Source organism: Callithrix jacchus, chromosome 9 (assembly GCF_049354715.1).
Source record: "Callithrix jacchus isolate 240 chromosome 9, calJac240_pri, whole genome shotgun sequence".
Lineage (NCBI taxonomy): Eukaryota > Metazoa > Chordata > Mammalia > Primates > Cebidae > Callithrix > Callithrix jacchus.
Window position 1 is genome coordinate 98556285 of NC_133510.1, and position 18123 is coordinate 98574407.

At 39.1% G+C, this 18123-nt stretch overlaps 1 protein-coding gene across 3 annotated transcripts in view; it reads left to right on the forward strand.

Moving 5' to 3' along the window:
- Positions 1–274: 274 nt before the first annotated feature.
- The window catches only part of METAP2 (methionyl aminopeptidase 2), a 43417-nt gene continuing 25568 nt past the window's right edge, over positions 275–18123 (forward strand). For 2 of the 3 annotated variants that reach the window (XM_035257343.3, XM_078337091.1), the window contains exons 1-4: positions 275–490; positions 2240–2347; positions 9870–9935; positions 12642–12744. In XM_035257343.3, the coding sequence (XP_035113234.1) occupies positions 340–490; positions 2240–2347; positions 9870–9935; positions 12642–12744 (428 nt within the window). In that variant the 5' untranslated portion in view covers positions 275–339. The remainder of the gene's footprint in view (positions 491–2239; positions 2348–9869; positions 9936–12641; positions 12745–18123) is intronic. The other variant, XM_035257344.3, reaches the window with a different exon arrangement.

The following is an 18123-nucleotide window of genomic DNA, read 5'->3' on the forward strand; positions in this document are numbered from 1 at the left end:
GTTCCAGCAGAGACGCCCCTTGCTCTCGCGGATTGCCCCTCTCTACAGGCATCTCTAGCTGACTCTAGAGCTCAAGCTCCCCTTTAGACTTCACCCTGCGCGGGCGGATTTCCACCAGAAATGTCTGAGGCACGAGACGAAGCAGCACTCGGGTCTGGCCCCAGCCGACTGCAGTCAGGCGGGGCTTCAATCCAACACCCTCAGCCGAGTCCTCCGCCGTCCCAGCATTCCCTGAGTTCCTACCATCGAGAGCAGCTTCCGGCGTGGCTGGTGTAGGCGGGTGAAGAAGGAGCGGGCCCTCGCCACTCTGTCTCATTCCCTCGCGCTCTCTCGGGCAACATGGCGGGTGTGGAGGAGGCAGAGGCCTCCGGGAGCCACCTGAATGGCGACCTGGATCCAGACGATAGGGAAGAGGGAGCTACCTCTACGGCTGAGGAAGCAGCCAAGAAAAAAAGACGGAAGAAGAAGAAGAGCAAAGGGGCTGGTGCAGGTAAAGGGAGTTTTATGTTTTCCCAGTGTCCGCCAGGAACGGCTGAACGGTTTGACTCAGGCCGGGCGAAGGGGGCCGGGACCGGGGCTCGGGAGCTCCAGACTAGACTAGTACTTAGGCCCGACAGGTTGGCAAAGCCGGGCTATAGATTCCTAGTCCCGAGACGAGGCGTCATTTTCTCCTATGGGACCAGAGTGCTTGTGGGGGAGAAAAGAGTGCCTGAGGTTGGTGTGTGGCACCTCTGGGGTCGCTGGGCCGGAGCCCCTGTGTTACTAGAACTCAGCTCCCACGCACATCGTGGCACGATCTTGAGCTCGTGCATAGAGCACAGCCTTACCATCTTCTGCGCGGTTTGGCCGCCGTCTCAAAAATCCGATTCTGACCCATACTGCCGCGTCTTTGCTGGTTTGCTGGAGCAAGCTAGGACATATTTTCTTTGAGGGTGGGGGTGGGGTGGTCAGATGTGATGGAGAGCACATCACCCCCCAACATCCCGGTTCACGTTGGGGTTGTTGCAGCCTGCAGTTTTGGGGTGTGTGTACGTGTGTGTGCCCGCGCGCTCACGTCATTAATTACAGAATTTGTGGTGGTGATACGAATTTTCACCCGCCTAATCCCACAGCATCGCCGAGCTTTAGAGCCTTTAGACCTGAATTATAATGCCACTCGCAGGTAGTGCAGATAGGATATTCTGTGGCTCAGAACGGAACTTCTCAGGCCTTAACCTTTGAATCCACTGGTAAGGCAAGGAGAACTGCCGAAAGTTGGATATTGTGAGCTGGGAACCTACGTGTTTTGAGAAGTCTGTGGTTTTGCTGCCCAAGCTCCTTCACCTTGAGAAAAATTATTTTTACTTGTTTCTAATTAAAATCGCCAGAGAAACAGAAAAACGGAGAAGTCAAAAGCGATTAAGATGGAATTGAGAGAGGTCGAAGAGAGCTAATATTCATCTTTCTGAAATTTTGATTAGATGGGAATGGAAGGAGAGTTGTAGAGTTGCTGGAACTCTTCCAGAGCAAAATTTAATCCCAGGAAATACTCTGGTGGCTGTTCCTGGATTTCGAGTGAAATCGAAACACTGCTGTTTGTCTTGTAAGGTGTTCAGCTGACTGATCCTAATGAAGTTTTAATAGTTGTATTTCTTAATATGAATTCTCTCCAGTAGCCAGAATGTCACTTCATATCATGCTACCTGATACTATTAATACATGTAACATATTGCTCCTATAGGTAGGCTATAATCACTTCCAGAGCAGGGGCCTGGTTTTGTGCTTAGATGTTCGAGCATTTTGCTTTTTTAGTAATGGTCTATCTTTGCCTATTTATTTTGACTTTACCCAGCCCATCATATCTTCATGAAACCAGGCTGCCCTGGGGTGTGGCACATGATTCTTCCTAAGGCCTTCAGCATTTATTACCTATCTGGTAATTTTAAGAAGTTGTTGAGTCTAGTTGCTGACTACTATTAAAAGTTAAACTACTTGAGGATAGAGACCAGTTTACACTTTTGTTTATCTTTTAGCTGCTAGTGTGTGTAATGGATATTTCATTGAGTAAATTAATGAATGGGCAGTACTGTGTAGTATGGAAGATTCTTCTGTCATTAAACAAATTTTGTTGTGTTGATAATAATGTTTCTGTTTTTGTTTCCTGAGGAAAGGATTTGTAAGTTTTCCAAGATCATTAGAGCATATTCTAGTGGGAAAATGTCTGTATTAGATTTAATTTCTGCTATTTTATTTTGATCAGCAGGGCAACAGGAACCTGATAAAGAATCAGGAGCCTCAGTGGATGAAGCAGCAAGACAGTTGGAAAGACAAGCATTGGAGGATAAAGAAAGAGATGAAGATGATGAAGGTAAATGGTTAATTTGATCTTTGTCATTAGAAAAGCTAGAAAATGTGACGGTCCTTAATCAAAATTTATTTACCCATATAGTCTTTTTTTTCTGACATTTTGCTTGTTAGAGCCTCAGTGTCACAGATTAAAAAGGAAAAGGCATTTATTAGCTAGTCTTGAAAAAGTTCAGTATGTTCATTAGCTGTTCAGATAGTACACATCTCAAGTTTTAAAAATATACTTGGTAGCAGGCAAAGTAGTGAGTATTAAGATTGAGAGGTTGTTTATTTAACTAATACTTTCACATGTATTCACATTTAAACCTCAAAAAACCAAGCAAAGTAATCTACTTGTGCTTAGATACTAAAGAATTTTGTTTTTTAGTAATGGACTGTCTTTTCCTATTGGTTTTGACTTTACCCAGCCCCTCATGGCTTTACCTAGCCATCTCATTTTATAGGTAGGGAAGTGGTAGTTATGTGATTTACCCAAAGTGACACAGCTGGTATGCGTAGAATGGAGCCAGAATTTCAAATCTAGTGCTTGATTGCAAGGTTGTTCCTTTTACTCTCTTTTTTTTTTGAGACCAAGTCTTACTCTAACACACAGGCTGGAGTGCAGTGGTGTGATCTTGGCTCACTGCCACCTCTGTCTCCTGGGCTCAAGCGATTCTCCTGCCTCAGCCTCCCAAGTAGCTGGGATTACAGGTGCCTACCACATGCCTAGCTAATTTTTTTGTATCTTTAATAGAAACAGAGATTCACCATGTTGGCCAGGTTGGTTTCGAACTCCTAATCTCAAGTCATCTGCCCTCCTCAGCCTCCCAGATTGCTGGTATTACAGGCTTGAGCAACCATCTCCGGCCTGTTCCTTTTACTCTCTGTTCCAAAACTACCTCTTTTCATTCTCGAAGGATCATATAGGAGTGCACTAAATTTTACTATAAATTCCTTGACCCTAGCTCCTTGTGGGTGTTTGGGTACAATAAGATTTTTTTTTTTTTTAGACAGCAACTGCTAATTGATATTATCAGTAAAACAGTGGAGGAAGAGACAGGCAAGAAAACTTACTATTCCCCAGCCTCTTTTGGCAGAGGAAAAATGGGGCTTTCCCATTCTTTTTGTTTGTAGTTGCCTGCTACCATGAACAACTGCTCTACCTCAAGTACCACCAGCCTTGGGTTATGCCTTTAACCATTAGTTGGGGCTGTACTTTAATTGTTATGTTAGAGTAATGTAGAGTAATTGTTTTCCTTTAGAATGTTAGGTTCTCTGCCTTCAAGGAGCTTATAGTGAACATTTGGTGGAAAAAAGTGCCAAAATTCAAGGAAATTATTAGCTTTTCTCTTAAATCTTTTCCATTCTACGTTGGCTTATGCTTTAGATTATGAACATATTTTTAGCTCTTAAGAAAATGTTTTGTAAAATTCAAGGCAATATGATAGGTTGCTATAGAGCCACTATATGTCCAATATCATAATGCTTCCTGGGCTTGTCGGGCTACTTAAAAAATACTGGCCAGGTGTGGTGGCTTTATGCCTATAATCCAGACCAAACTGGGCAACATAGTGATACCCAATTTCTACCCCCCTCCCCCCAAGAAATCACAATGCTGATCTTGAAGTGTATCTTGTTCTGTTACACCTCTACAAAGTTGCCTGTCAGGTTGGAAATCTTCAATGTATTAAAGAAGATTTTAGGAATATTTGTAGTTTTTTATTTCAGTAATCAGGGCCAGTCAATACTACGTATCTGTTGTTACAAGAGGTCTTCGGCCGGGCGCAGTGGCTCAAGCCTGTAATCCCAGCACTTTGGGAGGCCGAGGCGGATGGATCACGAGGTCAACAGATCAAGACCATCCTGGTCAACATGGTGAAACCCCGTCTCTACTAAAAATACAAAAAATTAGCTGGGCATGGTTGCGCGTGCCTGTAATCCCAGCTACTCGTGAGGCTGAGGTAGGAGAATTGCCTGTGAACCCAGGAGGCGGAGGTTGCGGTGAGCCGAGATTGCGCCATTGCACTCCAGCCTGGGTAACAAGAGCGAAACTCCATCTCAAAAAAAAAAAAAAAAAAGAGGTCTTTGAGGGAGTGGAAAGCTAGTGTTTCAAGATCTTTCTCCTAATGGAACACTAGTCCGGGTGTGATGGCTTATACCTGTAATGCCAGCACTTTGGGAGGTCGAGACGGATGGATCACCTGAGGTCAGGAGTTCAAGACCAGCCTGGCCAACATGGTAAAACCCCATCTCTACTAAAAAATACAAAAAATTAGCTGGGCATGGTGGTGGGCGCGTGTAACCCCAGGTACTTGGGAGGCTCAGGCAGGAGAATCACTTGAACCCGCGAGGTGGAGGTTGCAGTGATGAGATTGCACCATTGCACTCCAGCCTGAGCAATGAGAGTGAAGATCTGTCTCAAAAAATAAGAAAAAATAAAAAAGAAAACTATGTGGTAGAGAGACAAAACCAAGAGGTGAAAAGGTATTTGGGTACCTGTAATAAAATTTATTGAAATTTGGTGATACAATTGTGGGCTGAATGCTGAAGGAAGGCTCATTGGAAGGAATAGAACTTGAGTAAAAGCAAACAGAAGAAACCACCATTTTGGGTTGGGGTAATGCTGAGAAAGTATTTGAAGCATGGGGATAATACAAGCTTGCCATGCGAGGTATTGAATTATGGAGTCTTTGAGGATTTTTAAGAAATGTTATGAGCCAAGCATGGTGACTGGTGCCTGTAATCCCAGCTACTTGGGAGGCTGGGGCAGGAGGATCTTTGAGTCCAGAGGGGCTTCAGTATGCTATGAAAACACCTGTGACTAGCCACTGCCCTCCAACCTGGGTAACATAGTAAGACCCTGTCTCTTAAACAACACAAAAAGGAATGTTATGAAAGAATAATTTAGGTTTTATCTACATACAGGGTTGTTTAGAGAAGTGCACAGGAAAGGCGAGGGGATCATTTTCGAGTCCTCTTAGAAATAGACTAGGCATATGGTAATGAAGATGTAAACTGATAGTCATAAATAGGAATGGAAAGAAAGGATCCAGTGAACAGTAGTGTGGAAGCAGAATTCAAAAGAGTTGGAGACTTGGATTCTTGGGAGCAGGAGTAAGGCATTAGTGGACTCTGGGAGTTTGAACTTGTGTGACAGAATGTTGGTGCTGTTGACTGAAATAATGAAGTTGGGAAAGAGCCAGTTATTGAGGGAGAGTTTTGCAGGCAAAGAAGAGGGTACTAAGTTTAATATTAGATGTGCTGAATTGGAAACTGGGGTATTCATATAAAAAGTTGATCCTGTGGGCATCTAACAGTGTGCTGGAGGTAATTCATTCAATACATTTTGAGTCAGACTCATTAATTTTTAATGTTGGATATATATATATATATATACATACCTATATCATGTATGTGTATATATATACACAACATACATATGTGTGTATATGTATATCCAACATACAATTTCCCTAAAATAATAGTCACCTCTCCCTCCGCCCCCCCCGCAGCCTTTGAGGCAGAGTCTCACTCTGTTGCCTAGGCTGCAGTACAGTGGCACGATCTCAGCTCACTGCAACCTCTGCCTCCAGGGTTTCAGCAGTTCTCCTGCTTCAGCCTCCCGAGTAGCTGGGATTACAGGTGCCCACTGCCACTCCTGGCTATTTTTTGTATTTTTAGTAGGAACGGGGTTTCACCATGAGAGCCAGGCTGGTCTTGACCTCCTGGCCTCAAGTGATCTGCCTGCCTCATCCCCGCAAAGTGCTGGGATTACAGGCGTGAGCCACCATACCTGGCCTCAGTAGTCACCCTTTTTAAGTGTATAGTTTGGTGAGATTTGATAAGGTATGCAATTGTGTAACTACTACCACCTAAGATACAGACTATTTCCATTTAACATTTCCATCTCCACAAAAAAGTTCTGTGTCCCTTGTAGTCAGTTATCTTGCACCATACCTAACCCCTGGCAATCCTGATAGGTTTTCTGACCCTATATTTTGGCCTTTTCTAGAGTATCCTGTAAATGCAGTTATTTAGTATGCAGCTGTTTGTGTTTGGCTTGTTTTACTTAGCATAGTACTTTCGACAGTCATCCACTTGTTGCACATATATCAATAACACATTTCTTTTTATTGCTGAGTCGTATTCCTAATATGTTTACCCTTTTACATCGAACAATATTTGGGGTCTATTGTGAATGAAGTTACTGGGAACATTTGCATATGGGTCTATGTGTAGATATGTTTTCTTTTTCTTGGGTAAATAGGAGTAGGTTGCCTGTCATATGGTAAGTGTGTGTAGAAACTCATAAGAAGTCGTCTGTTTCCAAAGTAGCTGTGCTATTTTGCATTCCTCTCAGTAACGGTTGAGAGTTTCCAGTTGTTCATATCCTTGTAAGGACTTGGTATTTGTCGGTTTTAAAATTTTAGTCTTTGACATAGGTATGTAGTGTTTTGTAATTGTAGTTTTACTTTGCACTTCCCTAATGATACTGAGGATATTTTAATGCTTGTATTTGCATTTTCCTTTATCTTTGGTAAAGTGTTCACATGTCCATGTTTTATTGGGTTATTTGTCATCCTATTAAGTTGTAATAGTTCATTGTATATTCTGGATGCAAGTTCTTTATCAGATAATATGTTTTATAGATATTTCTATGTGATGGCTATTTACTTGGTTAATAGTATTGCTTACAAGACAGTTTTAATTTTTTTTTTTTTGAGATGGAGTCTCACTCTGTCACCCAGGCTGGAGTGCAGAGGCATGATCTTGGCTCACTGCAACCTTCGCCTACCGGTTTCAAGCAATTCTCCTGCCTCAGCCTCCTGAGTAGCTGGAATTACAGACGTGTGCTACCACGCCCAGATAATATTTGTGTTTTAGTAGAGACGGGGTTTCACCATGTTGGTCAGGTTGGTCTCCAGCTTCTGACCTTGTGATCTGCCCGCTTTGGCCTCCCAAAGTGCTGGGATTACAGGCGTGAGCCACCACGCCCGGCTGACGACAGCTTTAATTTTGGTGACGTCCAATCTATTTTTAAAATTTATGGGTAGTGCTTTTTGTATCCTGTATAAAACATTAAGTCATTGCTGTCTCTAAGATCACAAAGATATTCTGGACTCTCTCTAAGAAGTTTTATGTATTTTTAGCTGTTATGTTTAGGTCTACGGCTCATTTAGAATTAATTTTTCTAGGCTGGTCGCGGTGGCTCACGCCTGTAATCCTAGCACTTTGGGAGGCCGAGGTGGGTGGATTATCTGAGGTCAGGAGTTCAAGACCAGTCTGGCTATCATGGTGAAACCCCATCTTTAAAAATAAAAAATAAAAAGAAAAAGAATTAATTTTTCTAGATGATGCAAGGCAAAGTTTGAAAGCTTGAGGTGTTTTTTTTTTAATGTGGATTTCCAGTTGTCATTCAACAGATATCAATTGATTTGGGCCTAGTATTAATACAAATAAACATAAACAGCTTCTGTTGGTGGGGCCCGGTTGTTCATGCCTGTAATCCTAGCACTTGGGAGGGTGAGACGCGGTTCAAGACCAGTCTGGGCAACTTAGTGAGACCTTGTCTCTGCAAAAGATTGAAAATGTTAGCTGGGTGTAGTGGTGCATGCCTGTAATTTCAGCTATTCAGGAGGGTGAGGTGGGAGGATTTCCTGAATCTAGGAGATTGAGGCTGCAGTGAGCTGTGATCCTGCCACTGCACTTCAGCTTGGGCAATAGAGCGAGACCCTGTTACAGAAAAACAACCAAACAAAAAACAACTATTTCTGCCTATGAAGAATATGCTGGGATGCAATGCAAACCAGACATGTAAAAACACAAATTACAATCTGGTATAATGTTTGGAACCATAAACATCAGTAGTTAAATATTCCGATCCCAGCTCTGCTGCCATACTGGCACAAAGTTAGTTTAATAAATTTTGGCCGTTACTCTCTACCGAATACAGACATTGCATATTGAATAAGGTAATTAGCTTCAAAAGGATGAAAGTATCAAGGAAGGACATTTTTGTTCCATTTTAAAGATGAAGAAACTAGGGTAGAGAGAGGCTAAATAACTTGCCCAAGATCACACAGATGAAAAGATTTTTAGCATATGTTTAAAGTTGGTTGTGTATCTTGAAGTATTTGTTTTAGGTTGTGACTGTTGTATGTAGCACTACACTAGTATGTAGCACTAGGCACATACAGTAGTTACAACCTAAAACAAATACTTCAAGACACATAACCAATTGTAGCCTGGAAAAAACTGTTGTTTTTCTAGAACAGAAACTATCTTATTTTTCTGTCCCTATTGCCTGGCACTAAATAACCCAACAAACATTTAATGGAGTGAAGGTTACTATTAATGTTATAGTGGAAGATATGTGAATTACATTATAATTTTTCATGTGCTTTCGATTAGGCTCTTGAATCTAAAAATCCATTATAAGTCAGCAATATTTGTATTTTGGGTTTGTTGTTGCTGTTGTTTGGATACAGGGTCATCCTTCTGTCACCCGGGCTGGTGTGCAGTGGCTCAATCTCAGCTCACTGCAGCCTTGCCTTCCCCGGTTCAGGTGATCCTCCCACACCTCAGCTTTCCGAGTAGCTGGGATTACAGGTGCACACCCACCACCCCTGGCTAATATTTTGTACTTTTAGTAAAGTACAAAATAGGTTTTCACCATATTGTCCAGACTGGTCTCAAACTCCTGGCTCAAGTGATCTACCTGGCTCGGCCTCCCAAAGTGCTCGGATTAACAGGTGTGAACCACTGTGCCTAGCCTAATATTTGTATTTCTACTGTTCTCTTTTGCCTGCTAGGTTTCTGATAATTTCATAAGATGAACATAAGAAATGGCGATTTTTGAGGCTGGGTATAGTGGCTCACACCTGTAATCCCTGGACTTTGGTTGGCCAAGGCCAGCAAATCACTTGAGGTCAGAGTTTTGAGGCCATCCTGATCAACATAGTGAAACCCCATCTCTACTAAAAAATACGAAATTAGCTGGGCATGGTGGCATGCACCTGTAATCCTAGATGCTTGGGAGGCTGAGACACAAGAATCATTGGAACCTGGGAGGCAGAGGTTACAGTGAGCTGAGATCACGCCATTGCATTCCAGCGTGGGCAACAAGAGTGAAACTACATCTCAAAAAAAAAAAAAAAAAAAGGTCAAGTATTGGCATTTTCATATGGTTTAACCCATGGAAGTCTTAGATCCTGTTACCTTCCACTTTGCTAAACTGCTGCTTCCTGTTTCTAAATTTTTTAGAGATGGAGTCTCACTGTGTTGCCCAATCTGGATTCCAACTCCTGGGCTTAAGTGATCCTCCCACCTCAGCTTCCCAAGTAGTTGGGGCTGTAGGCACGTGCCACCACACCTGGCAGCTGCTTCCTATTTCTTGTTTCAGTGAAAGAATAAATGTAAACAAGATGAGATAAACTAACATTTATTCATTTATTGAATAGACCAAATATTTGTCTCTTTCTACTTGCTTTGTCCCTCTGCTTACGAGTTTTAAATGAACATGTATTTGAAATTTCTTTTCTTAGATGGAGATGGTGATGGAGATGGAGCAACTGGAAAGAAGAAGAAAAAGAAGAAGAAGAAGAGAGGACGTTAGTGTCTTAAGTTAATCTTACTTGGTATATTAAAAGTGGTTATTTGGCCGGGTGTGGTGGCTTATGCCTGTAATCCCAGCACTTTGGAAGGCCAAAGCGGTTGGATCACTGGAGGTCAGGAGTTCAAGACCAACCTGGCCAACATGGTGAAATCCTGTTTCTACTAAAAAATACAATAGTTAGCCAGGCATGCTGGCTCACACCTGTTATCCCAGCTACTTGGGAGGCTGAGGCAGGAGAATCACTGGAACACAGGAGGCAGAGGTTGAGTGGTTGAGGTCATGTCACTGCAGTCCAGCCTGGGTGACAGAGTGAGACTCTGTCTCAAAAAAAAAAAAAAGAAGTGGTTATTCACCCACAGATTTGAAGTTGCTTAAGGTCCTGATATATGTCAGGGAAATAAACTTAGGCTTAATAGAAGCAGATTTTAGTGAAACTAATAATTATTTAGAAAATAACTTTGGCTTAACAATCCTGTATATTCTTTAGCTGTTAGCTTAGGGATGTCAATGTGAATTGGTTGCATTTTACTGCAAATTAGGGATGAGTTTCTAAAAATTTTATGATTCAAAACTTGCATAATTTAAAAAATAATTCTGTCAGGAATGGCTAAAGTGGTGCCACTGTGGTGGTAGGGTAAACGTTGTTTGTAATTTACCTTCCAGCTTTTAAATTATGAGATTCTTCATGAATATTTAAAGAGAAGTCCCATTATTTAAAATGTGTGCATATGGTCAGACTTTATTATTGATAATAACTTTTATATTATCAGATTTGTATAAAATGTCCTACTTGTTTTGAGTTTCTATAAATGGCACAACCAAACATCATCAGGGACCTGAAAATATATTAGTGAGACTAAGGGGAGATTTCATTGTACTGAGGAGGAAAGGTAGGGTTGAGAATCACAACGTGTAAGTTTTAATCTTAGATGCCATTTAGGCTGTTGGAGACCACTGAATGTCTGATTATGCCTTCCTTTAAAATTTTTCAGGCTAAAATTTTATGAATCAGAATTTTGGGAGTTTGGTAGTCATTCACCGGTTTTCTAAGTGGAGGTAGGATAGCTTTCTTTGTGTTCAGACATCCCTCCTTAGTAGATCCTTCTACTCTTAGATGAGGATATCCACTCTTCTTGTAGCCTGTGGGCACATGAGTCTGTATTGATGAGCACACAATACTTGCATTCCAGGAATCTTCTAGGGGCTATAATGTCCTATTCTTTCCACTTAAAAAAAAAAAAATCATTAACAGTTTGGCTATGAGAAATAGTATTACCTGAGAATAACTTAAGAGACATCGATTTCTAAAAAAAAAAAAGCCATACCTGTTTCTCCAAGTACTCTACAATTGCTCCCTTATGAAGGCAGACCAGCAGGGAGGAGTGTTGTTAGAGGACTGTTTTATATTTGCCCTTGATAGAATTCTTCTGACAGATGTTTAAGTATGATGCCATTAACCTGTGTTGTGCTTCCTCTGAGGATGTTGTTGAATGTACTGTTTATTATATTTCTTTATGAGCATTCTCTAGAGCTACTTCTTTTTTTTCTGCTTACTATCAAGGATAATTGTGTTTTTCTGAGTATCAGTCTACTTTATCTCAGAAACATTGTGACCTGTGTAAATAACTTTTTTTTTTTTTTAATGTCGGCTACTAAAGGGCTTAGAGCTAAATGTGTGGTTTATGTTGGCCTTATTTCAAGCACTATTTTATGTTGTTGTTCTTGTTTTGGTTTTTACTAGTTTACTTCAAATGTCTGACTTGTTTATTTTTTATATCCTGGTAGACTTCTTGAATCATTTCTGGAACAAGCCAAATAATACAGTCATGGGCAGTTCACTGTCTTCATTTTCCTCATCTATACAGTGGAAAAATCATAAATGATAGTTAATGATAACTATAGTACAGATTATTATAGATAATTCATAGTTTTATATAACTTGGATGTAGTACATTATAATTTCAAAGATTATCCAAGATTTCATCTGATCGTTCATTTTGTAGATGAGGAAACTGAGGCTTGGTACCATTTAGTCATTTGTTCAAGTCACAGCTAGTAAGTGGTAAAGACTAGATATTAACTTTGATATTCTGATTACAAATTCTGTTTTTTCTCTAATGAACTTTTTGAGTCCCTTATCATGTAATTTATACACAATATAAAAGGCATCTTTATCAGATTTTTAGATGAGATAAAGTCGGGGTAATAAAATACTTTGACAAAAATCAAGATTTCAGAAGACCAGAATTGATTATTTGTGCTCTTAACTTTATGCCTATTATGCCCTTGAAATAGTAGTTTTGCTTATTTTATTAATATATATTAGGTTTATATTTTTATTTTATTGCTATAGGACGACTTATTACTTTGGTTTGTATTTGTGAAAGCCAATGTCTCTATGCTATTCCATCTCTATAGTGAATGAAGATGAAAAAATTGGAAGTGTGCTTTTTGTGAAGGCATATACTGTTTAAATACGTAGTGGCATTCTGAGGAGTTAAAAATTTCTTTTCCCAAGCAGCAATAAATCAGTGAGGAGGTCGCCAGCGTGTTGAAGTGTCTTCTGTTTTTAACTGTGATAGCAAGGAGGAGGTTACTTAAAATCAGAACATATAGCAACCATTAGGAACTGAGAAAACTCTAATAACTGCTTAATTTTATTTATAACTATAGAAGTTAATGCTTTATTTGTATCTCACAGCAAAAGTTCAAACAGACCCTCCCTCAGTTCCAATATGTGACCTGTATCCTAATGGTGTATTTCCCAAAGGACAAGAATGCGAATACCCACCCACACAAGATGGGTAAGGATCATCAAATCACTTCCAGTTTAACTTTTGGCAATTGTAGCTCAGCAATAAAGCAGATTTGACATTTCTCAGAGCTTTGCTCCACTACTTTATAAATGCTTGTAAATTTCTTGTGAAGAAGATGCAGTAGAAGCCCTCTTACCCAAAATGATTGGGACCAATAACAGGTTGGTTAATTTAAAAATTATCTTAAACTGAGGATCACAAAATAAAAATTCTTGTAGATAAAGGTTAACATAAACAAATTCGTTTTCACCTCTCTTCATATTTGGATACATATTAGCACTTGCCTGCCCCCCCCCAACATATGTATTCATAATGCATTATCTACAGTTCCATTTTGGGTTTCTGAGTGATGTAAGGGTTGATGCCTGCTATATCTTTAGTTTTTTTCCCTGAAACCTTTTGATAGTTCTTAACTACACTTAATTTGACAGAAGTATTTTTTGATGACTTAACCTTATTGAGATTTATCAGGATAGTTAATTTTCATGGCAAGTTTTTTTGATGTAACATTATTAAATCACATAATTGCCATAACAAGTACAGATGACTTAAACAGTCTTGAGAACAGATTCACCTGATTCTTCAAGGTGTTCTGTAAGGATACATTTCAGATGGTTAGCAGAAGTGGCATTATGTAGACATACTGAGAGCATGGAAGCTGGAACCAAACTATCTGCATTTGAATCCCAGTTCTAACACTTACTAGCTTTGTGACTTGGGCAAGTAATTATCACATCTGTGCTTTCATTTCCATAAAATGGGCACTCTGCAAGATTGTGAAGAATGATGTATGAAAAACACTTAGAAGAGTAGATACATAATGAACATAAAGCAAGCTAGTTGCAGTTATTCAGAATAGGAACCTCTCAGCCACAATATTTATAATACCATGGACAGTGATCAGTATGTTTTGCAGAGGGAGTTAAGAGTTTTGCTTAATACAGTGGTTGCAGTCATTGGTTAAGAAAGCTTCTACTGTAGCTCTTACTTGTTGGCCTGTAAAGACACCATTATTTTTCTTTAAACATAAAAAAGAAAAAAGAACATACTATTAACATTGTCACCTGCTCCCTCGTTTCCAATTATGAATGTTCTTAGGGGATAAGTCTGTAAAACTCTGGCATTTTATGGCATGGGCTTCTTTTCTTTGAATTTGAAATCATCAATTGCCCCTATCTTAAAACACCTATTTTTAAAATGTCGCAGATACAGATAATTTTACATTAATAAATTCTTATAGTACATATGATGTGATCACATTTATTTTTAAATATAATCTCTTAATTTTTTTTTTTTTTTTTTTTTTTTTTGCTTGTTCCCTCTTCTTTTCCTTCCTTCCAGACCCATGTTAACCACCTAGCAGGTAGCCTTCCATATTTTTTCTATGCTCATATATGTATACATCTGTCTGTTTATGTAAGGGAATGTTTGATCATTGTTTTACAGAAATGGAATCATAGGCATATGTTCTCTGCCTTCCTTTTCGCATTCAGTGCTAACTAATGGAAGTTCCTCCAAGTCAATTAGAATACTTCTATTATTATCTTGAATGGCTTCATAATATTCCATGGTGTGAGAGTACCACACTTTATTCCACCATTCTCTAGCTGATGGCCATTTGCTTTGTCTGCAATAATTTTTGCCACTGTAAAGCATTCTGTAGTAAACCTCTTTAGGTAAATAGGTAGCTAGATAGATAGTGTATTTCTCTCTCTCTCTCTTTCTCTCTCATATACTGGTAGTTATATTCTGAAATAATTTTTTAGGTGTGAGATTGATTAATCAAAGAATAGATTAATAATTTCTGATTCTTAAAACTACTAGTAATTTTGGGCAACTTTTGTTTGTAGGCTTTGTTTATGATATCCTTTGCTCTTCCCTGTTTTATTTTTTTAATTTTTAAAATTAAAAAAAATTTTTTTTTCTTTTTGAGATGGAGTCTTGCTCTCTTGCCAGGCTGCAGTGCAGTGGTGTGATCTCGGCTCACTGCAACCTGTGACTCCCTGATTTGAGCGATTCTTCTGCCTCAGTCTCCAGAGTAGCTGGGATTACAGGCACACGCCACCACGCCCAGCCAATTTTTGTGGAGATGAGGTTTCACCATGTTGGCCAGTATAGTCTCAATCTCCTGACCTTGTGATCTGCCCGCCTCAGTTTCTCAAAGTGTTGGGATTACAGGTGTGGCCACCACACCCGGTGTCTTAAGATTTTAAATGCATTATGTGTCCATATTTAATATTTCTGAATTCTCAGTAATCTCTCAGATTTTCTTGAATATCTATTTTGTGTTTTATTACATCGTTTTTTTTCCGAGATAGAATTTTGCTCTTGTTTCCCTGGCTGGAGTGCAATGGCACCATCTTGACTCACTGCAGAAACTCTGCCTCCCGGGTTCAAGAGTTTCTCCTGCCTCAGCCTCCTGAATTGCTGGGATTACAGGCGTGTACCATCATACCCGGCTAATTTTTGTATTTTTAGTAGAGATGAGGTTTTACCATGTTGGTCAGACTGGTCTGGGAACTCCTGACCTCAAGTGATCCATCTGCCTCGGCCTCCCCAAGTGCTGGGATTATAGGCGTGAGCCACCGTGCCTGGCTAGTTTGTTGTTTATTAATTAATCCCTCCTACTGAATTGAATGACCATATTTGCCACATGCTATATTCCAATGTATGTAATGGAGTCAGTTTCTGTATTATTTACTCTGCTCCACTGATCTGTGTGTTTGTTCTTATGCTAACACTATTTTGATTTGATATCCCAAACAATTCTTTTTAACGCTTTTCTTAGCTACCCTCAGTCATGTAGCCTTACACACACACATACACATACAGACACAAATGTCCTTGTTAAAATTCTTATCAGAATTGCGTTTATATTTATGTGTTAGTTTCTGAAAATTAACATTTTTATCACCTTGTCTTATCCAATGTCATGGGATGTTTTTGGTGCTTTTTTTTTTTTTTCACGTATTCAATTTTTTTTTTTTTTTTTCAGTTAGGTCCTAGCCCTTTTTAGTTAAATTTACTCTTAAGTGTTTCATGGTTTTTGTTAGTGATCTGAATGAATTATTTTAATCTCATTTCTGTTTCTTTATACTTATTGCTAGAGTGAAGGAAAGCCATTGAGTTCTTATACTAGTTAACAGATTGTTAATACTTTTAGTAATGTGAATATTGTGGAACACTTGAAGTGGTATTTAATACATGAAAAAAATGAGATTTTGTAAACCTAAAAAACTTCATTTTCCTTAGTCTCAGCTTCTATTGAAATTAAGTAGAATAACTTCTGTTTTTGAAATAATGAGGGAAGATATTAATTACAATTTATAATACTTCTCAAAATAATTTTCCTAAATATTGCAGTATTGTATATTATCTGGGAGAAATACAGAATAAGCATAAGATAGTGTGATGTGTTTTCTGCTTTTTTTTTTTTTTTTTTGAGACGGAGTTTCGCTCTTGTTACCCAGGCTGGAGTGCAATGGCGCGATCTCGGCTCACCGCAACCTCCGCCTCCTGGGTTCAGGCAATTCTTCTGCCTCAGCCTCCTGAGTAGCTGGGGTTACAGGCATGCACCACCGTGCCCAGCTAATTTTTTGTAATTTTTAGTAGAAACGGGGTTTCACCATGTTGACCAGGATGGTCTCGATCTGTTGACCTCGTGATCCACCCGCCTCGGCCTCCCAAAGTGCTGGGATTACAGGCTTAAGCCACCGCACCCGGCCGTGTTTGCTTTTTAATAAATCTCAATACTTTTTACATTCATATAACTGGTTTTGACTGTTTGCAAATAGATCAGATTCAGTATTCTTACAGATTTTGTATAGTTTATATCTTTATTTTATTAATAAACTTTTATTGGAAATTCAATGAATTATCACAAATAACTCACCTGTGAAACTTTTCTAGGTTAAGTGTATTTTAAAAAACTTCTTTTGAAATAATTTCATACTTCCAGAAAAGCTACAAGCATAGTACAAAGAATTTCCACATACCTTTCACCTAGATTTCCTTTGTTTTGCCACATTTGTTTTATTCTTCTCTGTCTCAATGGAATTTAACAAGTACGCATATTGTCATATACCAATAACATTCCATTTTCTCCTTGGAAGACAGATATAAGGCAAATGTGAAAAATGTTAAATCAGTGAGTCTGTATACATATAATTTTATTTTTTCTTTTTTCGTTTTGTTTTGAGATAAGGTCTCACTCTGTTAGCTGGGCTGGAATACAGTGGCATGATCATAGTCTACTGTAGCCTGGAACTTCTGAACTTGAGCAGTCCTCCTGCATTGGCCTCCCAAAGTGTTGGGATTACAGATGTGTGCCATCACACCTGGCATAGTATTTTTTTCTGAGCCAGACTGTACATTTTTGGCTGGGGTACTAGATAATATATATGCAGTATCCTCTTCAGGGTGTTATATCTGGAGACATACAATGTCAATTTGCTCCTTATTGGTGGTGTTTAATTTTTATCGTTTGTTTAAATTAGTAGCCAGTTTCTCCAGTGCACTGATAGGATTTTTTTCCTCTTGTAATTATTAATTTGTGGGAAGTTGTTTTGAGTATATCCAGATAACTATTGTGAACACCCTTCTAACACAGAGCTTGAAACCTTTTTTTCTTTAAAGATGGGGTGTCGATGTATTGCCCAGGCTGGTTTAGAATTCCTGGGCTCAGGTGATCCTCCCACCTTATCCTTTCAAGTAGCTTTGAAACTAATTTTTAATAGTTGTAGTAATATTTGTTTGCTTTGTAAAACCAGGATCCACTTGAGGTTTCCATTGCATATGGTTAGAGTCCTCACCTATTTCTCTTTCTCTTCAGTGTCCCATCTCTTTGAGGAAACCAGGCAGTTGTAGAAAGTCTCATGTTCTGGAATTTCTCCGATTGTTCCTTTGTGGGGTGTTAAAGTTTTTTCTCTACGTCTGTGTTTTCTGTAAACTGGAATTAGGTATTAATGGACTTAGATTAGATTTAGATTAAACATTTTTGAGAGAGATATAAAATAAGTGATTGTGACCTTCATATTTTACCATATTCTGTTATGTTAGATGTAACATCAGGCTATCCTACTGTCTTATCATGTTTGACCTCTTGATTAATGTGACAGCCAACTTTTAAAAAATTTTTTCCTTTAAAGGTACTTTCTTCTTTTTGCAGTTTCCAAGTAATCTGTGGGGCTCCTTTGGTATCATTTGGAACATCTATCTGTCTGTCTTTCTTTTCTTCCTTTCTGTTTATTTAGTTTATGCAAACTTGAGAAGAAAGGAATATCTTTTTCTTAACTTTTCACTGATGATCCTTGCTTTTATGGGTTATTTCATTGGAAACTGCAAAATGGTAGATTTCTAATTCTTTTA